Source organism: Falco naumanni, chromosome 11 (genome assembly GCF_017639655.2).
Source record: "Falco naumanni isolate bFalNau1 chromosome 11, bFalNau1.pat, whole genome shotgun sequence".
Classification (NCBI taxonomy): domain Eukaryota; kingdom Metazoa; phylum Chordata; class Aves; order Falconiformes; family Falconidae; genus Falco; species Falco naumanni.
The window spans coordinates 7,538,218-7,560,659 of NC_054064.1; the positions used below are offsets into that span (position 1 = coordinate 7,538,218).

Genomic DNA, 22,442 nt, shown 5'->3' on the forward strand with positions numbered 1-22,442 from the left:
TTAGAAGAGGACTATCAAACGGCAAGTGCTCAGAGACATCCCCACACAACCGAAATCCCATCCAGCAGCAGCTCCTGCCTGACTGCACAGCTGAGCTCCTCACCCACCTGCTCCACAGACACCACTCGCAGCATGCATGACTGTGTCACCCCTACAGAGAGCACTTTTCCTCCCCCCAAAATCCCCCAAAGCCTCAGTCTGGGACCACAAGTCAAAGGTGATATCAAGCAGCTCAGCACTGAGGTCAATCAGAATTACACCCATTTCCACCAGCCATAGATTTGGCCCAACTTCGCCAAGAACATTTGATCTCCCAGAGCGCTGCCAGCTGGTTGAAATACAGCTGCAGCTTCAATAGCGTGTGCAGCAAAAGGCCCGATGTTATTCACAACAAAAAAAAAAAGTCAAAGATTGCAGCATTTGCTTTACATTTCATGGGAGCATTTTCCACTGGCTGGGGAGGAGCAGGGGGAGATGAGCAGGGTGAGCTGCTGGGTGTCAGAGAGCTGTTTGGGCTACACTGGCACTAGCTGCTACCTGAGATGTCCCATGACAACGGGGTCACACACTGTGTGGGTACTTTGGGAGTGATCCAGCTCAGCTATGGCCCATTAGTAACCCACTCACCCTGGTCTTGCAGGTGCTCTGCGGAACCCACATGGCATCACCGCCTTACCCCCACCCCAACCTTTGCGCGGAGGTTTCTGTTTTGCTGACACCAGATCTTCCAGCAGAAGGTCCCATCTTACGAGCTCCATACGACCTTCTCCAGCACAAGATCCCCAGCAAGCCCAGGCTGCCTCTTTGCAAGACACAGCGTGCAGAAGGACCGTCTTTTGTTTCAAAAGGAAACAACACCTCGACTCGTGCAGAGCCACGTGCAGGCTCAAATTGCATGGCCCACTCCTTCCCACACGCTTTGGGGCCACCATGGGTGGCTCACGGGGTGACTCAGAGCTCTTCGGCTCCTGCCATGCCACAGCCTGACTCCCCGTACACACGGGTGTTGCAGTACCATCGTTCAGGCTGTATTCAACCCCTACTGCTCTCCGTTGCCTGCATAAGCCAGCGAGACACCACCTGTAGGGTCCTGGATACTGCACGGACAGCCACGCATGAGCTCTACAATTCACATCTTAGGAGTAAGATATCACTGTTGCCAGCTCTCTTTTCCTTCCCCATGAAAGCAGAGACCCAGAGACCCAGATGAAATGCCTCACTCTGACCAGGATGTTCCCTCAGACTGTTAGCACGCCACAAATCTTTCGGATGCTCTTTGGTCCCAAACCACCACCCATGGTTTGTCCCTGGCTCCTTGTAAGCGGGTCACACCCCCAGCTCCACGCACAGCCCCAAAATGGTGCAGAGGACAGCCCCACCAGGGACCACCTCCTTCCTCAGCCAGCTTCACAAGCAGCTTTCTTCATTCTTGAGAGATTACAGATAGAAAAACTTCCACACCAAAGCAATCTCTACTCTTAATGAAATGCTTCCTCATAGGTCTACAGCCCACACCGACAGCGTCACCCGCGCAGTTATTTGCCAGAAGGGAAGGCACCCACGTTACAGTGAAAGCATCTTAAAGAGTGGATGGAGGTCTTGCCAGGAGAGCCAGCCGCAAGTAGAGGTGGAAAAAAATGGAGCCAGTTAATAATCACCCTGCATGTGTTATCTGTCTGGGTGGAAAATAGTCTGAAAATATCTTGTATTTCAGAGCAAGCGCATAGTTTTCGGGGATTCAACGAGCTGAAGCCCTGGTCTCCAAGTTTCAGAGACAAGCTAAGCCCATCTCTAAGGCCAACTGTTCCTGGGGAAGCTTCCTAAATGGAAAGAGCATCCGAACAACACAGCCCTGGGGCACGTCTATTCCCACCTCTGACTTGGTGGCTTGCTCAGGATCCCCTAAACACAGAGAGGCATTGAGCAGATTGCTTTTTGTGGTTGAAGCAAGTGTTGATCCTAGCATTTTACCAGATACCTGCTGGCCAGCATGCTTTCCAGAATCCTGCAGGTTCAGCTCAGTAGGGGAGAAGGATCTTATTCACTTGCTTTGCCAGTATTTTAGGCATTTTGGCCAAGCTCTGGCTCAGGACAGAAGCAGCTGGGCAATTCAGCCAGCTGCTCAGCATCTCCACGAGCCATACAGATGGGCTTGAGCCACCTGGCTTTGTGATGAGAAAAAGCAGCCCAAACCTGGGTTTGATTAATAATTCTCATTTTAGCAGCATGTTTGGCACTGGGGAGAGCTGCCAGCAAAAACTGTGGAGTCTGGTACCTCATCCACCCACAGGACGTGAAAACACACAGCAAGGCATTGCTGCTGTCAGCTTCATCTAGAACCTGAGTGGAGGACCTTTGCTTTTGAACCCATCCAGCCCATGACCAGCCAAGGGGAGTTCTAAAGTTCATCAGTCCTGAGGTCAGGGGCTTAAGGCAGAGGGCTCAGGCTGCTGGGGACCCAACACCCTGCCAAGCACCCATCGCTGTCCTGTACCCTGCACCCAGCCAGGCTGGTGCCACCGGACCCCTGGGCGCAGGATCTTCAGGGCTCCCCCAGATCCTCAGTGGGACAAGGGTCACATCCTACAGACGAGGCACTCTGGGAGGGCAGTCAGTGGTGGGACAGATGGAGAAGCTGTTGGCACCGACATGGTCTTTCCCAGCCTCTGCAGCCTGCCTACTTTCCACGCAACAGACCTTTGCCACCATTTTTTGGGCTAGAACTGTAGAAGTCTCCACTTCCATTTTTCTCCCCTACCAGCCTTTCTGAGCAAGTGCAATCTGAGCCACAGGGCACGGAGAGTTCAACAAACAAGAGGAGGAGAGGAAGGTCCCAAGGTGGTGTGCATGCCCGGGCCAACCCTCCTAGCAGCCAAGGAAAGGGCTTGCTAAGAGGACTCATGGGCACAACCTGTTGACAAAGGAAAGCAGGGCTCCTGCAGAAATGAACTGGCTCCACCTGGGGCAAGGGATTAGAAGCCTTGGCGCAGCTCTCCAATTCCTCCCAACAAACCAACTGTGGCTGGAGGCAGGGATTAAACCCAGCGGCAGAGGAATGTGGCTCCTTCCCGCTGCGAAGTCCAAGTTGGCACTGCATCCCCACTCAAGACGTGGCTTACATAATGCAGCTTATGAAAGCAAAATAGCCCGGCGGTGCCAGCCTGCGGGCAGGCCAGGATGGAGCGGGGGAGGGGGAGGAGAAAAAAAGAAATATTTTGGCTGAGGTAAAATCTAGTTGCCCCCCTGCACGACTACCCCAGTACACGCAGCAGTCCTGCACCATCTCACCAGGAAAGGGAGGAAAGGAGCAGTGAGGGAGAAGGCTTAGAAGAGGCAAAGGGCCTGATCCTCCTACAAGACTGTGAAGGAGTGCAGCCCTAGTGCTCATTCCGGAGTCACAAATATGGATTTCCCCCCCAAGTTTCCCCCTCTGGCCCTAGGTTTCTCTCCAGCCAGGCAGGTTCCCGTTGAGGCCAACCCGTGCATGCTCTGCATGCAAGGCCACTGTAGGTTGGGGGGGGGCTAATCCGCAAGAAGTGCCCAGCCCCAGCCCTCATTCCTTCCAAACACAGGCCAGACACTTCCAGGAGCAGCTGGGAGAGGCTCTGATCCACATCATCCCCCACTGGGGATGTAGGCCCTGGAGACACTTCAGTGTAGAGGACAGCAGGGTTGGGTCTACCCAGAGCTCTTCTCCGCATGTTCACATCAAAAGGCATCGCACGGGAGAGAGGAACAGTCCCAAAACACACAGCACTGGCTCGGAGAGGAGTCACAAGGAGCAAACTGAGATCACCATTTCTTTATGAACCAGGCAATTAACTAGTGACACCTTTAAGCATCCAGAGAGGTCATTACTGAGTGACTGATATCCCCCATACTCTACATGATCTCAGGAAAAGCTATTCGTCTCTCCATACTACAAATCCTGGAGATGGACTGGTCCCATTATCGGCAAGCAAAGCGAGGCAGGACTCAGTTTAAAGGCTGCATGGTGAAAACCAGGCACTGCACATAAGTGGTCAGTTCCAGCTGAAGAGCCAGGAGAACCACTCATGGGTGGAAGACCCACTCACAAGCCACCCCAGGTCTGACCCTGCATCCAGCTGGCCAGGGAAGCCAGGCAGACCTAAGGAGATCTTCCCTTTCAAGAGCTCCCACTTGTTTCTAAGTGGCTGTCCTCAGTTTAATCAGTAACTGAACAAGTAGGATGAAATCCTGGCTCGGCTGAAGCCAAATTACTGGTATCTGTGATGGCAGGATTCCCCTCCCAGGCTCCACCACCTTTCTCATCTGGGTCACTCAAAAAAACTGCCAACCAGCCACACTTGACATGTCCCCAGCAGGCTGGGCTCCAGCACCTTTCCAGAGCACACCCTGTCCTCCTTCCAGAGGCCATAGGACCTCCAGCCCCTCTTCTACGGCTCTACACCAGCTCACAACACAGCTGGTGAACAGCAAACGTAGATCTCAGCTGGGGCTCCTCCCAACACCACATCGGAGGGGCTGCTGGACCTCCAAGAGGCATTTTGGGGGAGCAAAGCAGGGCTGCTCTGGAAGCGTGAGGTTCAAGCACAAGCAGAAGCTGTTGCAGAGCTCTGTAAATCACCCCTCAGCACTGTGCTGGCTCCCTTCCTGGGACCATCCCTTCCCAACCTCCACGGGCAGAAAGATATGCAGGACAGACGCACGGGCCACTATCAACACCCCGGGAAAAGGGAAAAGTGCAGTCACAGAGAAATAAAAACAGTTTTGCCTTGCAACCAGAAAAAGTGCCTCTCTCTCCCCAGGTAACAGCATCCAAAAGGCAGTTCAGCAAAACCTTAACCCACCTGAGACTGGCCGAGCTCTTTTCCCAAAGATGCATTTGGGAAGGGAGAGGTAGGCACAGCCAGAGGCTATGTGAGGATGCGAAGGCTGATCAACCAAAGAGGGTCATTTAGGAAAATCGGGGAAATGGTCTGTGGATACTGGAGCAGCATCAGGGCACTCTGAAAGTGCGAAAGAAGAAACCCAGCCAGACGCACCTGATTCATCAGGATTTTCAGAAAAAGTCCCCGTGTCCTCACAGTAACCGGGCTGGCACAGCCCAGTGTTAAAAGGTGCTGCAAGTGTGATCCTGATTAGCTCGTCTGCTGCGGGCTATATTTGAAGGGAGCTGTGGCTAATCTTATTTTGATTGCCTTAAAATTCAGTTATGGGGAAAAGCCTGGTGTGTGAGCAGATTTATTAATCGTTATGGAGCAGCCTTGTCTCGTAGGCTGGTGTTTGATTAAAAGGGAGCGCAACCAACACGCATCTCAAAAGGCTGGTGCTATTTTTGGCGGCTTCATTCGGAGCAGTTCCTGATGCTCTAATGTGCCCAGCAAACCCTTTGGGACCAGTACTTGCGTTTTCTTGTATCTAGTGAAAATTTCTATATCATTGTTTGCCTTTTAAGGATGTGTGAGTAAACAGAGAAAAGGGATTCACTTCCTCCTGAGAGGCTAAATTTAAAAGTCAAAATGTTTTCTATAAATGCATAAGCAGTAAATTCCGTTTTTGAAGGTTTCAGGCTCAATTTGCAAGAGTTCCACAGCCTGAAAACGAGGCCTCTTGACCCTACACAGCTGGGAAATGCTGTTTAGGTAACTGCAAAGCAGACTCAGCAAGGAGGCTTTAGGCAAAATGTCAGAAAACAATGTCACGAAGAAAGGAGAGATTTTTTTCCTTCTAATTCACTATGATATTTTTTAAAATATATTTTTAATAATCATCTGAAAAGCCATTTTGCACACAACATTGCTTCACCCTTGTTTTCAGCTGGGTAATTGTGAAGTGAGTGGATAATGCTTTCTCAGCTGAGAACAAAAGGAACCATTAAGCATCAAGCTCCTATCCTAAATTTATGTTCAGGGCAGCTGGAGAAGTGAAGGACTGATGCCAGCTTCCCGTTGTCACCCTGATGGCCAGCCTGGAGGTGGCATCCATCCTCTGTGGGGACACACAAGTGTTACTCCCCGTCTCTGCATCGATGAGGCTCTGTGGGGTGCAGGGAGGTGCTGTTTAGCTCCAGAATAAAACCTGGCTGCCCATCAGCTGCTGCCTTGGCTGCTGCTGCTGCTTGGTGGCCAAAACTAAGCCATGCTGCCTTTCCACAATTCCTTCGTCCCCTGGGGGAACAGGGTCTCTGGAGGGACGTGGCTCCAGCCTCAAGGATGCACAGTGTTCAGAGGTACAGAAGTCTCAAAAAAAGCGTTACCATGTCTTGTCCATCCTGCTGTGCAGATAACCTTACAGATGTTTAAGCGAAATCCACTTTTTCCTCTGTAACATTTTCTCAGAAGGCAGAAAGAAAAGTAGCTGCCTTCCCCATGCCCAACTCAGCAGAAAACCCCAGTGTTTCTGGGCTTGTAAGTTACTCCAGAACAGCGGGGGTTTCTTCTGGCTGCAGTAGCCCTGCTCCAGCCCCGACAGAGGCCAAAGCCCTCGTGGTCATGTCATGATCGGAGGAAAGGGCACGGGGTCCGCTTTGCTTCTCCTCCGGTGACACTCCATCCTCACGGGCACAGAGGGAGAGGGTGATTTGGGGACTCTGGTGAGGAAGGTGCTGCCTTGAACGTTCCCCAGAAGGGAGATACAAAAGACCCCTTGGTCCATAAAATTGCGGTGGCAGGAACAGCCTCATCAGCCCAGCGGGATGCTTGTCTGTGGTTAATCCAGATTTAAAGATGGGAATAATTAAAGCATCCACCTCTGAAGAACATACCTCTCTAGGAGCTGGGAAACAGCACCACAAGCTAAATAAAGGACCGTGGGCAACAACGTGATACATTTCTACTACCTTGCGTACCTTTCCTAAATGTCTGGGTTTATACCAAAGGTGGGTGAGCAGCATTTTCTCCATAGGGAGAGTGGGAAAGGGTCCTCTTTCACAAAGACCCTTTTTTCATGAAGTTTCCTGGGATTTTGTTTTCTGTGGCTTTCTACATCCTGCAGAACTCATGTGAAGGAGGCAGGGAGATGCACAAACACCTGTACTTACCCCATAACCCTCCCTATGGCCACTCACAAGCCCAGTCCCTTTCCCATACCAAGAAAATGCCATTCCGGTCACAGCTGGACCACCAGAAGATCAACAGCCACCTACAAACCCTCTTTTTCTGGAGAGCATGCATGGACTGCAAGACCCCTACCCCAAAAAACCCACCCCACAAATGAAAAGCCAAAGCCTACCCACCAGCAAGGTCAAATTCCCTTCAAATGGCAAAGGCAACACACAGACCAGAGCAGCTGCCAGGGTGACTCCGAGAAAGGAGGCAGAAGCTAAAATTAAGGTTTTGTTCTTTTTTTTTCTTTTTTTTTTATTATTAAAAAAACTATTCGGAAGAAGTCCAAATGCAACGGAGTATCACTGGCACCATCTAAGATACCCAAGTGTAAAATCCCAGAATGTTTGAGCCACCCCAGTGTGATCTGGGAGGGACCGGTGGCCTCTCCCTTCTCCTAGCCCCCATCACCACTGGATGGCAGGCAGCCCAAGAGCCAGGACACAACAGTGACAAACGGTCTCTGTAAAACCATTCAATTTTATAAACTAAGAATATTATGGAAAAAAAATAATCTAAAACATTTTTTTTTCCTTCCTTTATCAAAAGCCCTGCTTTAGTGACATGCTAACCCCGCTGGAAAGGTAACACACCCACAGCTCTGTCCAGAACACGGGTAAGTTGACCGGTCAACTCTTAGCTCAGGACACCTTCCTCCCATGGATCGACACACTCACGAGCATGTCACAGCTGTTCAAGTTCCAGCAATAAATGCTTCTGCGGGTTTCCCAGGTCTGGGAACCGCCTCCTGCAAAATCCACGCTGCAACAAATCTCATCCCAGTCTCCTCCACTGAGCCCTCCAAGATCACCCTCAGTCCCACCTGGAGGCCCTCTGCCAGCATCCTCGGGAGCTCTGCCTGCTCTAGCTGGGTGAGTCATTGGAACATCGTATCTCTTCTTTTTAAACAAACAAACAAACAACCACTGTCATATATAATTTTTTTGTTGTTTTTATATTTAAATAGAAAAATACTACTTCACTCTGTGTTATGAACCAGAGACCAGCTGACCTCCAGTGACAGAACCAGGAGTTCTCAATGCTCCTACGCTGTGCTCAATGCCAGAAGATTCCCAGAAACCTCAGAGGGGCCAGCGGCTGAAGATCTCCCCTTCACACCGTACAAGCACATGGGGCTCCACCATAGCTCCAGTCTTCCCTTCCCCGCAGAAGGCCACCAACCTTAGAGGACCATTAGTCTGCAGAGAGCCAGCAGTGGGGCTAACACCCCAAATTTGACTCTTGGGGAAGTCAGCTATAGTTTCTAAGCTTTCCACTTGCCTACTGGCTTTTTGTGTGTGCAGTCTGTCCCTGGAAGCCACTGGATCCCATCAGATGTACACATGAATTAGACAAAAAAAAAAAAAAAAAAACCAAAACCAAAAACAGTGGTTAAAAGTTCTCTAACACCCTCTCCTCCTCTTGTCTTCTGAAGGGTCAATGACAAACAGACATGGATAAAACTAAATTTGCCCTCCTCCCCACCTCAAGACAACAAGAGTTACTGAGACACAAAACGTGTTATCTTGTACCCTCGGGATTACATCTAGAAGGGAAGTTTAGGGGGGTGGGAAGCTGGGGGGGGGGGGGGGGGGGCAGGTGGTGTCTGTGGGCGCAGTCTGCTTAGTTCTTGTACTCAAAAGGCTCATCTCCAGTTTCGTTGAGGAGACACGTGCGAACGAGGGCCTCTGTCACAGCGTAAGGATCACAGTTGGCGGAGGGCCGGCGGTCCTCGAAGTAGCCCTTCTTCTCATGGCCCACGTTCCTGGGGATGCGGATGCTGGCGCCGCGGTTGGCCACACCAGCGGAGAACTCGTGGATGTTGGATGTCTCGTGGAAACCCGTCAGGCGCCTGGCATTGTCCAGCCCCCCTTTGGGGTCATAGGCACGGATGTGGTACTGGTGACGCTTGCTCAGCTTCTCGATGGCCTCTTCAATGTGCCTGCGAAGGGAGCAAGGAAGAGGGGAAGACACAGTGAGCATCTGATGGATGGCATGAACTGAGCCACTCTCGACTGTTGCTTCAAAGTGACAAGAGTTTCATCACTGTCCCCAAGCTACTTTGTGATGAAGCCTTATGTCCTACAACCCACTTTTCTCGATCGCCTCAATACAAGGCTTCTCTCCACTCCTACTGCTGACTCAGGCTGGTTCTCTGTAAAGGATCCCCATGGCCAAATCCCACAGAGTCCCTCAGGAGCGCTGTGTGTGAGACACCACCAGTGCAACCCATGGCCAAACCTCACAGGCGCACTGCTGCTGGGGAACCCGCTCAACACACAAGTTTCTATTGCAGGAAGCTCACATGTTCACAGGTTGGCTCGTTATCTCGGGCCATCGCTAAGATTAAGGCAAGAAAACACAGGTGCCAGGAGGAAAACCTTCCTAGGGATCTGCAGCCCAGTGCTGTAAGGTCCCTGCCTGCAATCGGCACAGCAGTCCCTTATGGGAACTCAGGTTTTACATTTCCAGAAGAAAACATGGCATTTGCTTCCACACCCTGGCCTAGACAGAAGCAAATGGTCTTTCATCATAGTTTTATTAAAAAAAAAAAAAGGATAATCTGTGCTGAGTTTGTTTGCAGCACTAGCAGATCAAGAGTTGAACAGCCTGTTACAAATAGCTGCATCCTGGCTACCCATGCTTCTGTCAGCAGTGATGGAGCTGTGCCACCAGCTGAATTTCCCACCCAGGACGACAGGAATGTATCATTATTTAAAAAAAAAAAAAAAATAAATCCAGAAGAAAGGCTCAGACAACACCAAGCACCAGAGTGAAATCTCCCAAGCTGTCCAAAGCTGTGCAAAAAGCTTGCTGCTACCAACCAAGCCCAGCCTGCTGCCGAGTAAACAGATGCTACTTGCCCATCTCAAACAACTTACTTGAGACCTCCGTCTTCCCTCATGTTCTTGGTGCTGAAGTTGGTGTGACAGCCAGCACCGTTCCAGTTCCCAGGGATGGGTTTGGGATCGAAGGACACAATGACACCGAAGTCTTCACACACCCGATGGAGGATGAAGCGTGCAATCCAGAGGTGATCCCCCATCTCGATCCCTTCACATGGTCCCACCTGGAACTCCCACTACAAGGAGGAGTCATCACCAGTTCAGTGGTGCAGAAACACTCGCTGTGAAGCACTTCCCACCCCCTTACTCTCTGACTGTTGGTAAAAACTACATGACTGGGAGCAGGCAGCAACAGCTCTGGCTGCCCGAGATTTTTCTGTACTATCTCATTCCACGAGGCACCTAGAACAACTTACCTGGGCTGGCATCACTTCTGCATTGGTTCCTCCGATTTTCACACCAGCATAAAGGCACGCTCGGTAGTGGGCTTCCACAATGTCTCTGCCATAGGCTTTGTCTGCCCCTACACCGCAGTAGTACGGACCTGGAAACAGCACATGCAAATAGCAAGGGGAACATGAGTTTCCAGAAGGAAAAAAGCTCAAATTCAGTGAAGGCCAAGCACACACAGGAAAGAACTCTCAAAAGCCTTGGGATGTGTGGAAAAGCCATCTAAACTGGTTTTCATGGAAGCACTAGCAAAGCACTGATGGACAGCAAGTCCCTCAGAGTCTGGGCTCGTGCTCCGTCATACCGGGCACGGTTTAAGTCACCGGCAGATTAACAAACCAAGCAGCAAATCTGGATTGGAACAATCTTAATCTCACGGGCTAGTTTTTGCCAATATCCTGCTTGCTGTTGTTCACCCTCCGTTCTAGAAACACCTCGAATCTTTCAGCTTGCCTGAAGCACTTAAGCTGCATCACACAGATTACAGTTCAAATGCTCCTGGGCTGGTCAGGTGCAGACTCCCGAAAGGTTACCTTGGGGTCCAGGGAAGCCGTTGGAAGGCCAGCCAAATGGATGCCCATCTGTCCCCAGAAGAGTGTACTCTTGCTCCATCCCAAACCAGGGGTGCTGGTTGGACACCATATCCATAATCCGCCTGCAGGTGTGTCGGAGATTTGTCTCTAGAAGGGAAAAAGCAACAAGAGGCTTATTAGCATCTCCACCCCCATTGCCCATTCCCACTTTATGTACAGTTCGAGTCCCAGCAGTGCTGGTGAAGAATCCCAGGACCAGCCTTTTCTCCATCACCAGCACACTGTTTGCCTTTTACTGTCAGGGCAGGGATTATTTTTGTGTCATGCGTGATGCTAAGGCCATGAACAGCACTTGGACAGGTCTCCCCTTCCCCTCCCCAGAACACCACCTCCACCAGGAGGTCTATTCACCTGCAGACTGGCGGTTGTATTTGAAGACCTCACAGAGAACTAGTTTATTGGGATCCTTGCGAAAAGGGTCCCGAAACATGGCAGCAGGTCGCAGGTACATGTCGCTGTTGGAGCCTTCAGCCTGGAAGGTGCTGGAGCCATCAAAATTCCACTCGGGGAGATCTGGAGTGGAGAGAGGAACGAGCCACAGTGACCCAGTGTCCCCAGTCACCAGGAGGATGGGTGCCCTGCCACCCTTCAGCACTACAATAGGTTTAATCCCAGCTCAGCTGATTTTTGTTCCAAATGGGGGAAGCCAAAAAAAACCCCAAAACAAAGCAAAAAACAGGGGAGTGCAACTCCCCAGCCACCCTGGGAAACACAAGGAGCTGGGCTGCTGGCCAAGCCCAAGTGAAATGAGCAGCACTGAGGATGTTTCCCATGTCGCAACAACCACAGGGACAAGCAGAGCACCCAGTCTCCTCGCAGACTGGGCAAGCTGGGAGACGGCACAGCACGAGACATCTTCAAGCTATAGGAATGAGGGGAGCCATAAAATACTCTTATCCACGTTGCATGGCCTAGAGAAGGTGGGAAAGCAAATCACGTCTAGATGAAGCCTCGCATGGAGGAGGAGTACGGCCAGCGTGGCCCCCTCACCCACCCCTCCTGGCTGTGCACTGCCCTCCAGGTCAAAGCGAAGCAGCAAACTCCACCGGGGCAATGTTATCTCCTCCATATCCTGGGGGAAACGTGGGAGGATGGGAAACACAGAGATTCTAGAGGAGCTGTGCCAACCACTCCCTTCGAGGGAAAAGGGGAGGGGGGGGAAAAAAAACAGGAAAAAAAAAGATAATTCTGCTCAGTCACACACAGTATTTTCATTTCATAACTGTCTCCAGCCAGCACCATGGCAACCTGGGGAAAATCCTAATGCTATTATTGTGTAAGCTGGGACTGTTTGTTCTGAGGGACACAAGCTCTTAATTACACCGGATAGCTCCATTCTTTCCCCTCCACTTTCTTCTGCCAAACTACTTCCGGCCAAAACTTGAGTCCTTGAGCGTCAATGGGCCACCAAGCCCCTGCCAACAGCCCCCAGCCCCTGCCAACAGCCCCCTCCACAGCGGGGGCAGTGCCAGGGGCTGGCTCCTCACCCCCAGCATCTCACTGAGACTCCACATCTGGAGAGCTGGGAACCTTCCCCTGGGGTATTTGGGGAAAGAGGTAACTGGGAGGAGGTGAGGAGCAATGTCTTCCCCAGATACCATCCTCCTGCCGTGAAAAGGGAGGAATGACATCCTTTCTCCCGAGCAGCCAAGCACAGCTGCTTTTTCCACCCGGCGAGGGCCTGTGAATCCTGCACCTGCCCTCTCACCTTCAAGGCTCTTGGGCTCGTGGTCCAGCGTGCGGGTTTTGCAGCGGAGGTGCTCCCCTGTCCCATCGATCCAGATGTACATGGCTTGGACCTTCTCCCCCTGTGGCAGCTTCATGTACATGTGCTTGATGGCTTTGCTCAGGTGGGAGCTCGCCGAGGTGGCCATGGCTGCAGATCGGACGAGGGGGTTCCTGCAGGGAGGATATAAAAAACCAGCTCCAACCACGAACCTTTCCCCACACTCCCAGATTTTTCACCCCCCAGCCATGGAGGAGCACAAGCCAGCCCAGCCATGGGGCTGGCTGCCATCTCCAGCAGTCTCATGCCACCGTGCAGGCAGAAAATGCAGCAGCTCAGGCAGACGCAGCTAGGAAAGCCCGGCTCAAGGAGCGATGCTTTCAAAGTGTCCCATTAACACCCAAACTCCTGCCAATAACTTAGGTGTTTTCCACCAAGCCACAGCTTTCAAAAGTGCTTCTCAGCCCTGCGTGAACTTTTCACCTCCACACTCCCCACCGCTCCGGAGCAAGGCTAATGCACAGGGAAGCTTAGCTGGGGCTTTCTTAATATACTTGCTCCAGCGAGGAGGGCTTGCCAGCCCCAGCTGCCTTCTCAGATCAGCTGCTCTGAAGTTACACAAGCCTTGTGTGGGGCTGGAGGCAGCCCGAAAAACAGCAACAGGCAGCGCAAGCAATGCCTGAGCAACTCAGGCAGCAGCCTGCAGGCACCGGGAGGGGCGGGGGGAAGGTTTGAAGGGGCTGCGGGCCCCCGCAGCATCCCCGCAAGCCCCCACAGCCTGGAGCTGGGCTCCCAGCGACAGCCAGCCCACGTGTGTCAAGACCACGGCAGCCGCGACCCACGCGTGGTTGCAGGAGCTTGGAAACGCAAACGATTTAGAAATTTGAAGTGACTTCGAAAGTCACTCCAACACTCTATAGCCCCCTGCAGGGGCGGGGCGGGGCGGGCTGGCTGGACCAGCCCCCACCCCCACCCCCCGCTATGGCGCCGGGGGGGTCCCTACCGGCCCCACTCCGCTGCGAGAAGCATCACCCACGCGTGCATCTACCTCCTGGCAGGGAGGAAGGCACCGTGTTTTAAGCAAGCAGCTAAAGCGCCTGGCGAAGAAAAAAAAACAACAACAAAAACTCAAAAAAACTGTGAAGAGCATCTGTTTTCAGGAGATAACGCCAGCTGCCTCCCCCCCCACCCCGCTCCGCCCACAATAAAATGAAAAAATAAAAATAAAAAAAAAGCGAAGCAGGAATTTCCCCTATAAGGTGCGGGGAGCCCCGGCCCACGGCTGAGCTGCCCCCCGCCCGAGGGGCTGCAGCGGGCCGGGCCCCCGTACCCTCCCCCCCCCGGGGCCGTTACCTGCGCTGGGCGGCGGGCCCGGGGCTCCCACGCTCGGCTCCCGGGGCCGCGCCCGCCGCCGCTTTATGGCCCCGCAGCGCCGGCCCCGCCGCACCGATTGGGCAGCGGGGGCAGGACGGGGGGGCAAGGGACCGCCCCGCCTCCTTCCTCCTCCTCCTCCTCCTCCTCCTCCAGCCGCTTCCCGTTCTGCAAAGCGGGGAAGCCCCCCCGTTTCGCCCCGCACCGAGGGGCGGGGGGGGGCTGGGGTGTCCTTTTGCAACCTTCCCAGCCCGAAAAAATAACCCCTCATCTCGCCTAGTTCTGGGGCAGCGGCGGCGGGAGCGGGTCCAGGGCTTTCCGCAGCGTTTACATTAGCGGCTTCCTTTGCATAACTCGCAGGGAGGGAAATCAGCCGCCCTGGGTAAACAGGGCAGCGGGGAGGGGGGGGGAGGAACGGGAGCCACCACCCCCACCCCCCCCCCCGGCACCCGGCTCTGCCTTGGTGCAAACGTTTGGGGGTGGGGTGGGGGTTGGGGGCGTGCAGGGAACGGGCAGTGCCTGCTCAGTGCCCCGCTTTGTGCCCGGGAGCAGGTAACAAGCTCCAGCACCTGGATTTGCAGCCGAGACTCTCACTCCGAGGTACAGGATCGGTCACTGTCACACGACAGAGGGGAAATCCCCCAGCCCCACCGTGAGTGCGGGAGCACCCACTCCAGGGGCACCCAGGTGGCAAGGGGCACCCAGCGAACTGCAAGCACTGCCCAGTATTTTTCCACCCCGGCAGCTCGCTTGCTTGTCACATCCCTGCTCCTGTTCAGCCCTCTGTGGCTGCCACCCATGTGGACATGCCTGCACACACATGCAGGTACCACGCCAAGCACACACCAGTATCAGGCCAAACACATGCCACCCACATGCCTGCCTCGGGGCAACAGGATCCTGGGCTGCCCCCTGCCAAAACTGCTGTCCTTCCAGAAGCTGGACCCTCTGCACCATCACGGCCACCCTGCTGAAGACACAGCCTCTCTACAGCCAGAGCCTGGGGGAACAGCGGGCAGGGAGAGCTGGATCCTCAGCCAGGAGGAGGTGAAGTGTTGGCTAAGGCCTCACCTTTATTTATGGCCCATCTCAAGATCTCGGTCCCCACCCTCCCTCTGGGGACAAGCCAGCTCATTCTTTACCATTGCCTTGCAGCGGCTGTAAAATCCCCCGAGGCTGTCCAGAGCAGAGGTGAAATTCAGGTGCCTTTCACCTCCTCACATGGCTTGGGCAAGGCAGAGCCACCAAAGCCTCGTAGCAGAACCTGCCTTCCCCTGGTACCCCAGCTCCTGCACCCTACCTGTAGAACAAAGGTTTCCACGCAGAAACAAATGCTGTGTTTTACCCATAGAAATTAGCTCAGAATTTCATATTCAGACCAAGTTCAGCCGTGGTCACCTGAATCGAACAGCTCAGCTGAAGCAAAGGAGGCAGGAGCTGGTGCAGAGACCCAGTCGGGCCAGGAGAGACCCAAAATAGCTCCCATAAAGGGGAGCTGCCAAGCCACGGGCACCATAAAGCCGTGCCCAGCTAGGTTTGTGAGAGGGTTTGTTTAATCAAGACACTGACAGCTCTGATAGCTCCAAACTCTTGGAAATGTGCTTGCTACCCATAAATTTCCCAGAAACTTTGGCCACCAGAGCTGGCTGCAGACAAGCCCAGGGTGTTCACAGATGGGAGACCCCGCGGCGTAGGGTGACCCTCAGGCCGACCCAGCCGTGGGGTTGGGCACCTCATCTTTTCACCTGCTGAGCTCCAAACAACCCCGAAGGGAAGCAGGGAGCAAAGGCAGCTTGCAATGTAAACATCTCCGCATCCAATACATACGTGCCGGGTTGGGGGGAGACCCCCAGCCTGGGCCGGGGGGATGTCGCTCCCTGCGCCGGGGCCGGTTTGGCGGCAGTCCCATTGCCTGTGCCCTCACCCTGCACAACATGTTTACGAGCCAGCAGAGAAGCACCGGGTGCTGCAGCCGCACAGCCAGGGAAGCCAGCGGCAGGGGGGGGGAAGCATCCCCTCGCAGGGCTCACCACAGCGTGTTTACCGCCTGCCTTCCCCTCCTCCCGTTGCAGGCCGCCGGGGTTTTTTTGGGAAACATGGCTCAGCCTGTGCCTTCGCCCAGCTGCGTGCTCCAGTGACCCGTATTGTCGCCGGCGTTCAACGAGACAAAAACCTCATCGGGGAGCTGGGGAAGGCACGATGCCAACAGGTGACACGTCCCAGGAGTGGATTTAAATCAGCCTTCAAAGGGCCCCGCTCTAAATGCGCAGCCAGCCCGCTGGAGACAATGCCTCGCTCCAGGGGCGAGTCCCAACTGGCACATGTTTTTCTTTCTTCCTCCTATTAATTCGTGGGAACACCTTTATTCGCCTGCCCCGGCACTTCCCTCCGGCCCGGTTTGTATCCTGCGAGAACTGTCGGAGTTGGAAAGCATCTGGTGAGCTGGGAGGGTCAGTCTGGGCTGGACTTTGCAGCCTTCTGCCTCCGAGGCAGCGATGCCAACCCAGCAGGGACACAGCAAGGTCCCTGGTCTCTCCAGGAGAGGTCTGGGACGGTCAGGCATCCCAGAGTGGGCATGTGTGCCCAGCCTGATACCACCCTGCCATCTCTTTTTCCAGCCCCAGCCAGGAGCCAAGCAGTGAGGGTTCATGGCTTCCCTCTCTGCTGTGCCTTGCTGGGGCTGCTGTCACCTCTCCCTGCCCACCTGTGTCCCCCAGCTGCCCTGGGCAGTTTGCTGTGGGCACAGGGACCTTGCACCCCTGCCTGGCTGCAGGGACTGCCTCAAAGTGCAGCCTTGTAAATTCAGGAATGCCTGGAAATGTGGAAATTCCCCCCACAGGGGAAAAAAGAAAAAGGGAAGGGCAATTAAAGAGTTAAAAAGGCATGATGTGAAACTTCCCCATGGCTCAGGCCGCTGGCAGTGCTGGGTGCTGGGACTCTTTCCCAAAACCCTGGGGCCATCTGCATGGGTGGCCCATGACTGCAGACTGGCTGGTCTGCAGGCAGGCGGGTCACCCCCTGGCTTTCAACCCAACAGACTGCAGATCTGGTCCGCTAAGCCCCGGTACCCATTTGCCTTTCACCAGCACTCAAAAATACATTCTGAAGTAGAAAGTAATTATTTCTCTTTTAAAAACAGATGTTGCACATCCAGGGAGGAGGAACGGTCCATTTTGTTATGACCAGTTAGATCCTGGGAGGAGACCTGATGCACCCAGAATGCCCCAGCCTCTATCAATGGCACAGCTGGGAGGGAGGAGGGACGAACATAGATAGAATTGTAAAGTAATTTGGGTTGGAAGGGACCTTGAAAGGTCATCTAGTCCAACCCCTGCCCTGCAATGAGCAGGGACATCTTCAGCATCTCTCCTCTCCCCATGCCCAACAATTAAGACACTTGCAAATTCAGAAATACCATTTTCAGACCCATCCAGGAAAGTGCTTTGGGCTGCGAGGTCCCGTGTAAGGAACTGAAATGCACCCAAAGTGTGTTTCACCCGAAGTCCAGACATAGGCTGGATGTCCTGGAGCTGCATCACCTCCATCTCTGCCTACCACCAGCCACAGCGGCCTCGGCTTGGACCCACCGCAGCATGTCCACCGCCGCTGGGACCTGGGCTCCGGAGTAGCTCATGGGGCTGGAGGAACTGAAGATGCAGCCCCTGTTACCCGTGATTACTGAGGGTTGGAAAAAATAAACCTAATCCCTTAGTAAGACGAGCAAGCGCTTAAATACCAAGCCGCACAGGTAAGACTGGGACAGCAGTAACCGACTGAGGACAGGGAGTTGGCCACGGGGCGGGGAAAACATCTGCACTGGGGGGGACTGACCTTGTGCAAGCAGCAGTGGCAGGTTGGTCTCTCCTGGATGGCTGTGGAAGGCTGATGAAACCCCCCAAGGCAGGGAGGCGGTAGCTGCTCGCCCGATAAGTGAGCAAACATTGCAGGCTCCGCAGCAGGCCCATGCTCCCTTTGAAGATGCTGCCAGGGTCAAGGGTAGCCAAGGGCTGGTGACCAGAGGGCTCACAGCAGATTACCTGGGCTGCACAGAAGGGCAATTTAGGAAAGCAAATTAGTGAACATGCAGAGGCACATGCAAATGGCAAAAAGCTCCCTCCTCATGCAGCTCAGTTACAATGGGCACCCACGTGCATTTGGGGGAAGAGGGGTCTTGGCCCACAGCAGCCAGGAAAGCCTTGTGCAAAAGCCCCACTTGCTTGGGCCACCCTCTTCACCCCTTTCTCAGCCACCTTCATGCCAGTCGCCATGCCCCATGCCCACTTTGGTCCCCCAGCAGCCAGCTCCCCCCGGGGAAGGCTCTTGGCAGAAGGGGCATCGCTGGTGCCAGCTGAAGGCAGGTGTGGCAGCGACTCGGGCAGGCAGCACCTACCTGTCACCCGCTCTGCCCTGCGCGTGTGCAGACCCGGCGCAGGGGCTGAGTGTCTTCAGCGAGCACAGGCTGCTGCTGAGAAACATGTGCTTGCCTTCAAAAGCAGCCAGGGGAAGCTGGAAGATGAGAACATCAGGGGCAGACGGGATTTGAGACCTAGAAATTGCTTGGCTCGCTTTGCTCTGTACAAGGGTGGAGAATATCCCAGGGAGCGCTCAGCACATGCCTTTCCCTGCAGTTGGAAATTGGTCACAGTGTGCATTGGCAGGGTTGGTTTTGTTGGTTTTTTTTTTTTTGTCTTTTTTTTTTTTTTATTAGCACTGCTCATGCTGCTAAATGCACTCCCAGCTAGGTCAGGGCCGCGTTCGCTGTGCCTGGCAGATTAATTTCAGCCTAATACACTTCACAGCTCCCTAAGTGAGAGTGCAGAAATCCTCAAAGCACTGCCCAAGTGGATTAAATGGTGGGATCCAGGCCCAACACTGGAACTTATAAAAGGTAACTCCAAAGTGCTGTTGTCTCTTATGGCTGAATTAGATCCCCGTTCTGCCACAACACGTGCCTAAGCTGGACTGGTGAAGCCAACAGACCCGGACACTTGTACAAGGTTACACAAGTGATTTTGTTTTAGCTGGAGAAGAGGCAAGCAAACAGAGCCCGCTGCAGGGGCTGGCAGGTGTAACAGGTCAGAGCCCAGCCTTCACGGTCAGTCCCAAACAAAGAAACTACAAGACAGATGGCAATAGGCTCAAAAATACTTCTAATTAATATAAGGATATACCAGAGATGTCCTGGCTGAGCAAACAAGTTTTACAAACCCAGGAGATTGAGCGTGACACTCAGGTAGAAAAAAAATGATCCTAATACGTTCAAGAAAGGAATTAATATTTCAAGCTGAACTGCCATACCTGAGACCTCAGACAACTCCAGTTTTAAGGTGCTGTGGGTCCCAAAGGATCATACCCATGGCTGACAGTCTTTGACGTGTCCTGAACTGTTTATATGAGAACAGGCTGAGGCTGTATCGGACAGAAAAAAACCCAGATCTTCCCCCAAAAGCTCACTCTGGGTGTGTGACAGTTACGCTAGAGGGAGAGCAGGCTTGTGCAGCAAAGTACAAGCACTGCTCCCTCATGCTCGAGCTTCCCAGCTTGCAGGGGCTGTACACCATCACCTGAGATCAAAAGTAATGCCAGGGTGTTCAGGGTTGTCATGGGTGGGTGGGTACCGACTGCAGGTGGGAGGAGGGGACACCCCCACACACCCCCCATGGCATGGCAAGGGGCAGGTTGGGCTGCCTGGGGAGGCTGTGAGCGCCCAGCAGCCGCAGGCAGAGGGGCTGACCCCACCATCGGGCAGCCTTGGACTTCGCCACCACGGCAAGCTGTGCCAGCTTATATTGGGTAAGAAGGCCAGCCCCAGCCCCACGGCCACCCCAGGAGCAGGGGGGCGGAGGACATGGGTAATTTGGGCTCGAACAGAGGGGGAGGAAAGCCCTTCTGACGTGTTTGGTGTTGCAGCCCTGCCCTTATCTTTGTACAAAGAGTCCAGCCACTCTGTGCTCCTCTCCAAGCCTTCTTCTAAATCTGGGCTGTGCTCACGTCTCCACCTGTTTTTTTAAACCTCTATTTTTTTAAGTTGTGGGGTTTGGTTTTTTTTTTTTTCCCCTTAGTAGCCACACAGCTCACATGAACTCCTTTTTCAAGGAGCTGTTGCAGCAAGACGAACAGAGGAGATGTGTCCATGCATGCACCGAGCAAAGCCCGGGGAGCTGCGGCCAGGCTGAGTGGAGCTCCATCCTGCCAGACCTCCTGGGGGTCTCCTCTTGGGGAGAAGCTCCATGGAAATGGCCCTGTGCACTCCCACAGTAACTGTGTCAGCCTGTTCCTGTTCACAACCTTGGCCCTTCCCTGGCACAGACCGGCAAAGTCCTGCCAAGGTCAGCCCGGAGCCTGACGGGCACCAGCAGGGCTACGGCAACCTCTGAGGCTCTCACCGGGCATCTGCTCAGTTGTCAACTGAAAATTCTTTTTTTCTTTTTTTAATTTTTTTGACAATTGCAACCTTTCTCTGAGGACTTTTTGAGTCTTTCATGTGTGAGACAGCCACTATGCCAGCTCATCCCTAACCCCTCCTCTCATCTCTTGGGGCTTAGGGGCATAAATCCTGATGAATTTGTGATCGGAGCTACTCCTCCTCAGGGTCTACCATAACTCCTTCCTGCAGCTCTGCCGGCACCACTACAACAAGCAGATGTTTTGTGGCTCACGGCTGCCCCTTCCCCATGTCAGTTTGGGTTTTTGGCATAGTCACCAGCCAATGTGCCCGGGCTGTGACCGAAGGAAGGGGAGCATACATGCATTCCCAAGGGGCTGCGCTCAGCCCTGTCCCCGCAGCAGCTGACACAGGGCAGGCACCGCCAAGCCCTCCTGCAGCCAGGCACCAGCCAGTCCTCACCCCCACCTCCCAGAAAGCAAAGCATCACCTGAAGGACTGACAACATCCCTTCGTTGTCACCATGAGGACTTGCATCCCACGTGCGCCATGAGGACATGTACACCACCCGCTGCTGTTGGACCCAACAGATTCAACAATGGTGGCCCAGTGCCTTGCAGCAGGGTGGGATGTCACCTCCCCAGGGCACACGTGTGTGCACAGGACAGTTCAGGTGTGATCTCTAACATGCTTAACCTAAAGCTCTGCCGTGTCCCTCCCGGCTCGGTACAGCACCAGCTATCCTCCCGCGCCCAGGGCAGCACAGCGATGCACAAAGAAACGAGCTCACTCGCTCAGGGTGGTGGCATGAGCCGGAGCCAGCCCAGGACTGTCACTCTGGGGTCACCAGCCCCACAATAAATTCGAAATGGTCCCCGTACTAATAGCGACTGTGGCGTCACCCAGCCGTTGCTGAGCTGCAGCGCCCTGTGGCTGCTGGGGACAGCTTCACATTCCTGGTCTGACAGCGCCACCTCGTGAGGTGGCCCCGCTCCTGGGGACGCGGCGGGGTGCGGGTGTCTGTCCCACCCCAGGTACCCCCCGCCCCGCGCAGGGCTGGCTCCGGGGGTGCTGCACACCGGTAGGTGTTTTTTAACCTGCCCACACCGGTGAGAACAGCAGGGGCTGCAGCCACGGCAGCAGAAGGGGACACGACGCTCGGCAGAACGCGATGGTGTTTCATTAGTGGCCAGAATGAGAAAGCTCAGGGCTTCTTAGCGACAGAAGGTTGGCAGGGTCTATCCTGCAGCCCTCCCCCCCCCCCCCCCCCCCCCCCCTCCCGCTTAGGCAAGCACAGAGGAGATGTGCAGTGCAGGAGAAGCCACCAAAACCCCTGCCCCACACTCTCCACAGACCGTGAAACCTTTCCCACTCCCACCAAAGCACAGAGCCCCGGGTAGGCAGACCCGCTGCTCTGCTACAAGGCACGTCGGAGACCCCAGGCACCACGGTGCCCAGAGCCTGGAGGGCAGTAGCAGCCCTGGCTACAGACAGGGCAAACAAATACCCACCTGGGGAGCAGGTTCCTCCTCCTGCCAGGGAAACAGGTCACTGCTGCTGCAAGAGAGATGTGGTTCCTTCTTTTTTTCTCCTCTTCCCACTGGGGAGTCTCCAAGGTTGGGTCTCAGCCCCAGATCTGATGAAGCAGGACAGCTAAGAAGAAATCTGCGTTGTTTGTCTGGGGCAGATGTAGCAGGGTCTCCTCTAAAATTTCTGTCACCACCTAAGCAGACATGCTGACAGCAGCCACCGCGCAGTGCCCAGGTGCTACCAAAGAACCTGGTCTGAAGGTACGAAGTTTGCCCAAATGGGGCAAGGGGAAAGGCTTAATTTCAGGACTGCCCAAGTATGTTTGCAGAGCTGCTGATTTAAAAAAGTGACGTTTCCCTGAAAGACCTCAAAGGGAGAGATGCTGAGAACCCTGCTGTCTCCGAGAGCCCTGCAGCCCCCCTAAAGACTCAATGGGACAAGCACGTCACAAAG

General features: G+C 54.1%; 1 protein-coding gene across 1 annotated transcript; it reads right to left on the bottom strand.

Annotated features, from left to right (window-relative positions):
- Positions 1-8,017: 8,017 nt before the first annotated feature.
- On the bottom strand, positions 8,018-14,162 carry GLUL (glutamate-ammonia ligase). The gene is made up of 7 exons (XM_040610303.1): positions 14,057-14,162; positions 12,686-12,876; positions 11,329-11,490; positions 10,918-11,064; positions 10,351-10,478; positions 9,971-10,170; positions 8,018-9,030 (listed from the first exon to the last, which is right to left on the bottom strand). The coding sequence occupies exons 2-7, from the start codon at positions 12,849-12,851 to the stop codon at positions 8,712-8,714; spliced, it is 1,122 nt and encodes a 373-aa protein (XP_040466237.1). The 5' UTR covers positions 12,852-12,876; positions 14,057-14,162; the 3' UTR covers positions 8,018-8,711.
- Positions 14,163-22,442: the final 8,280 nt, after the last annotated feature.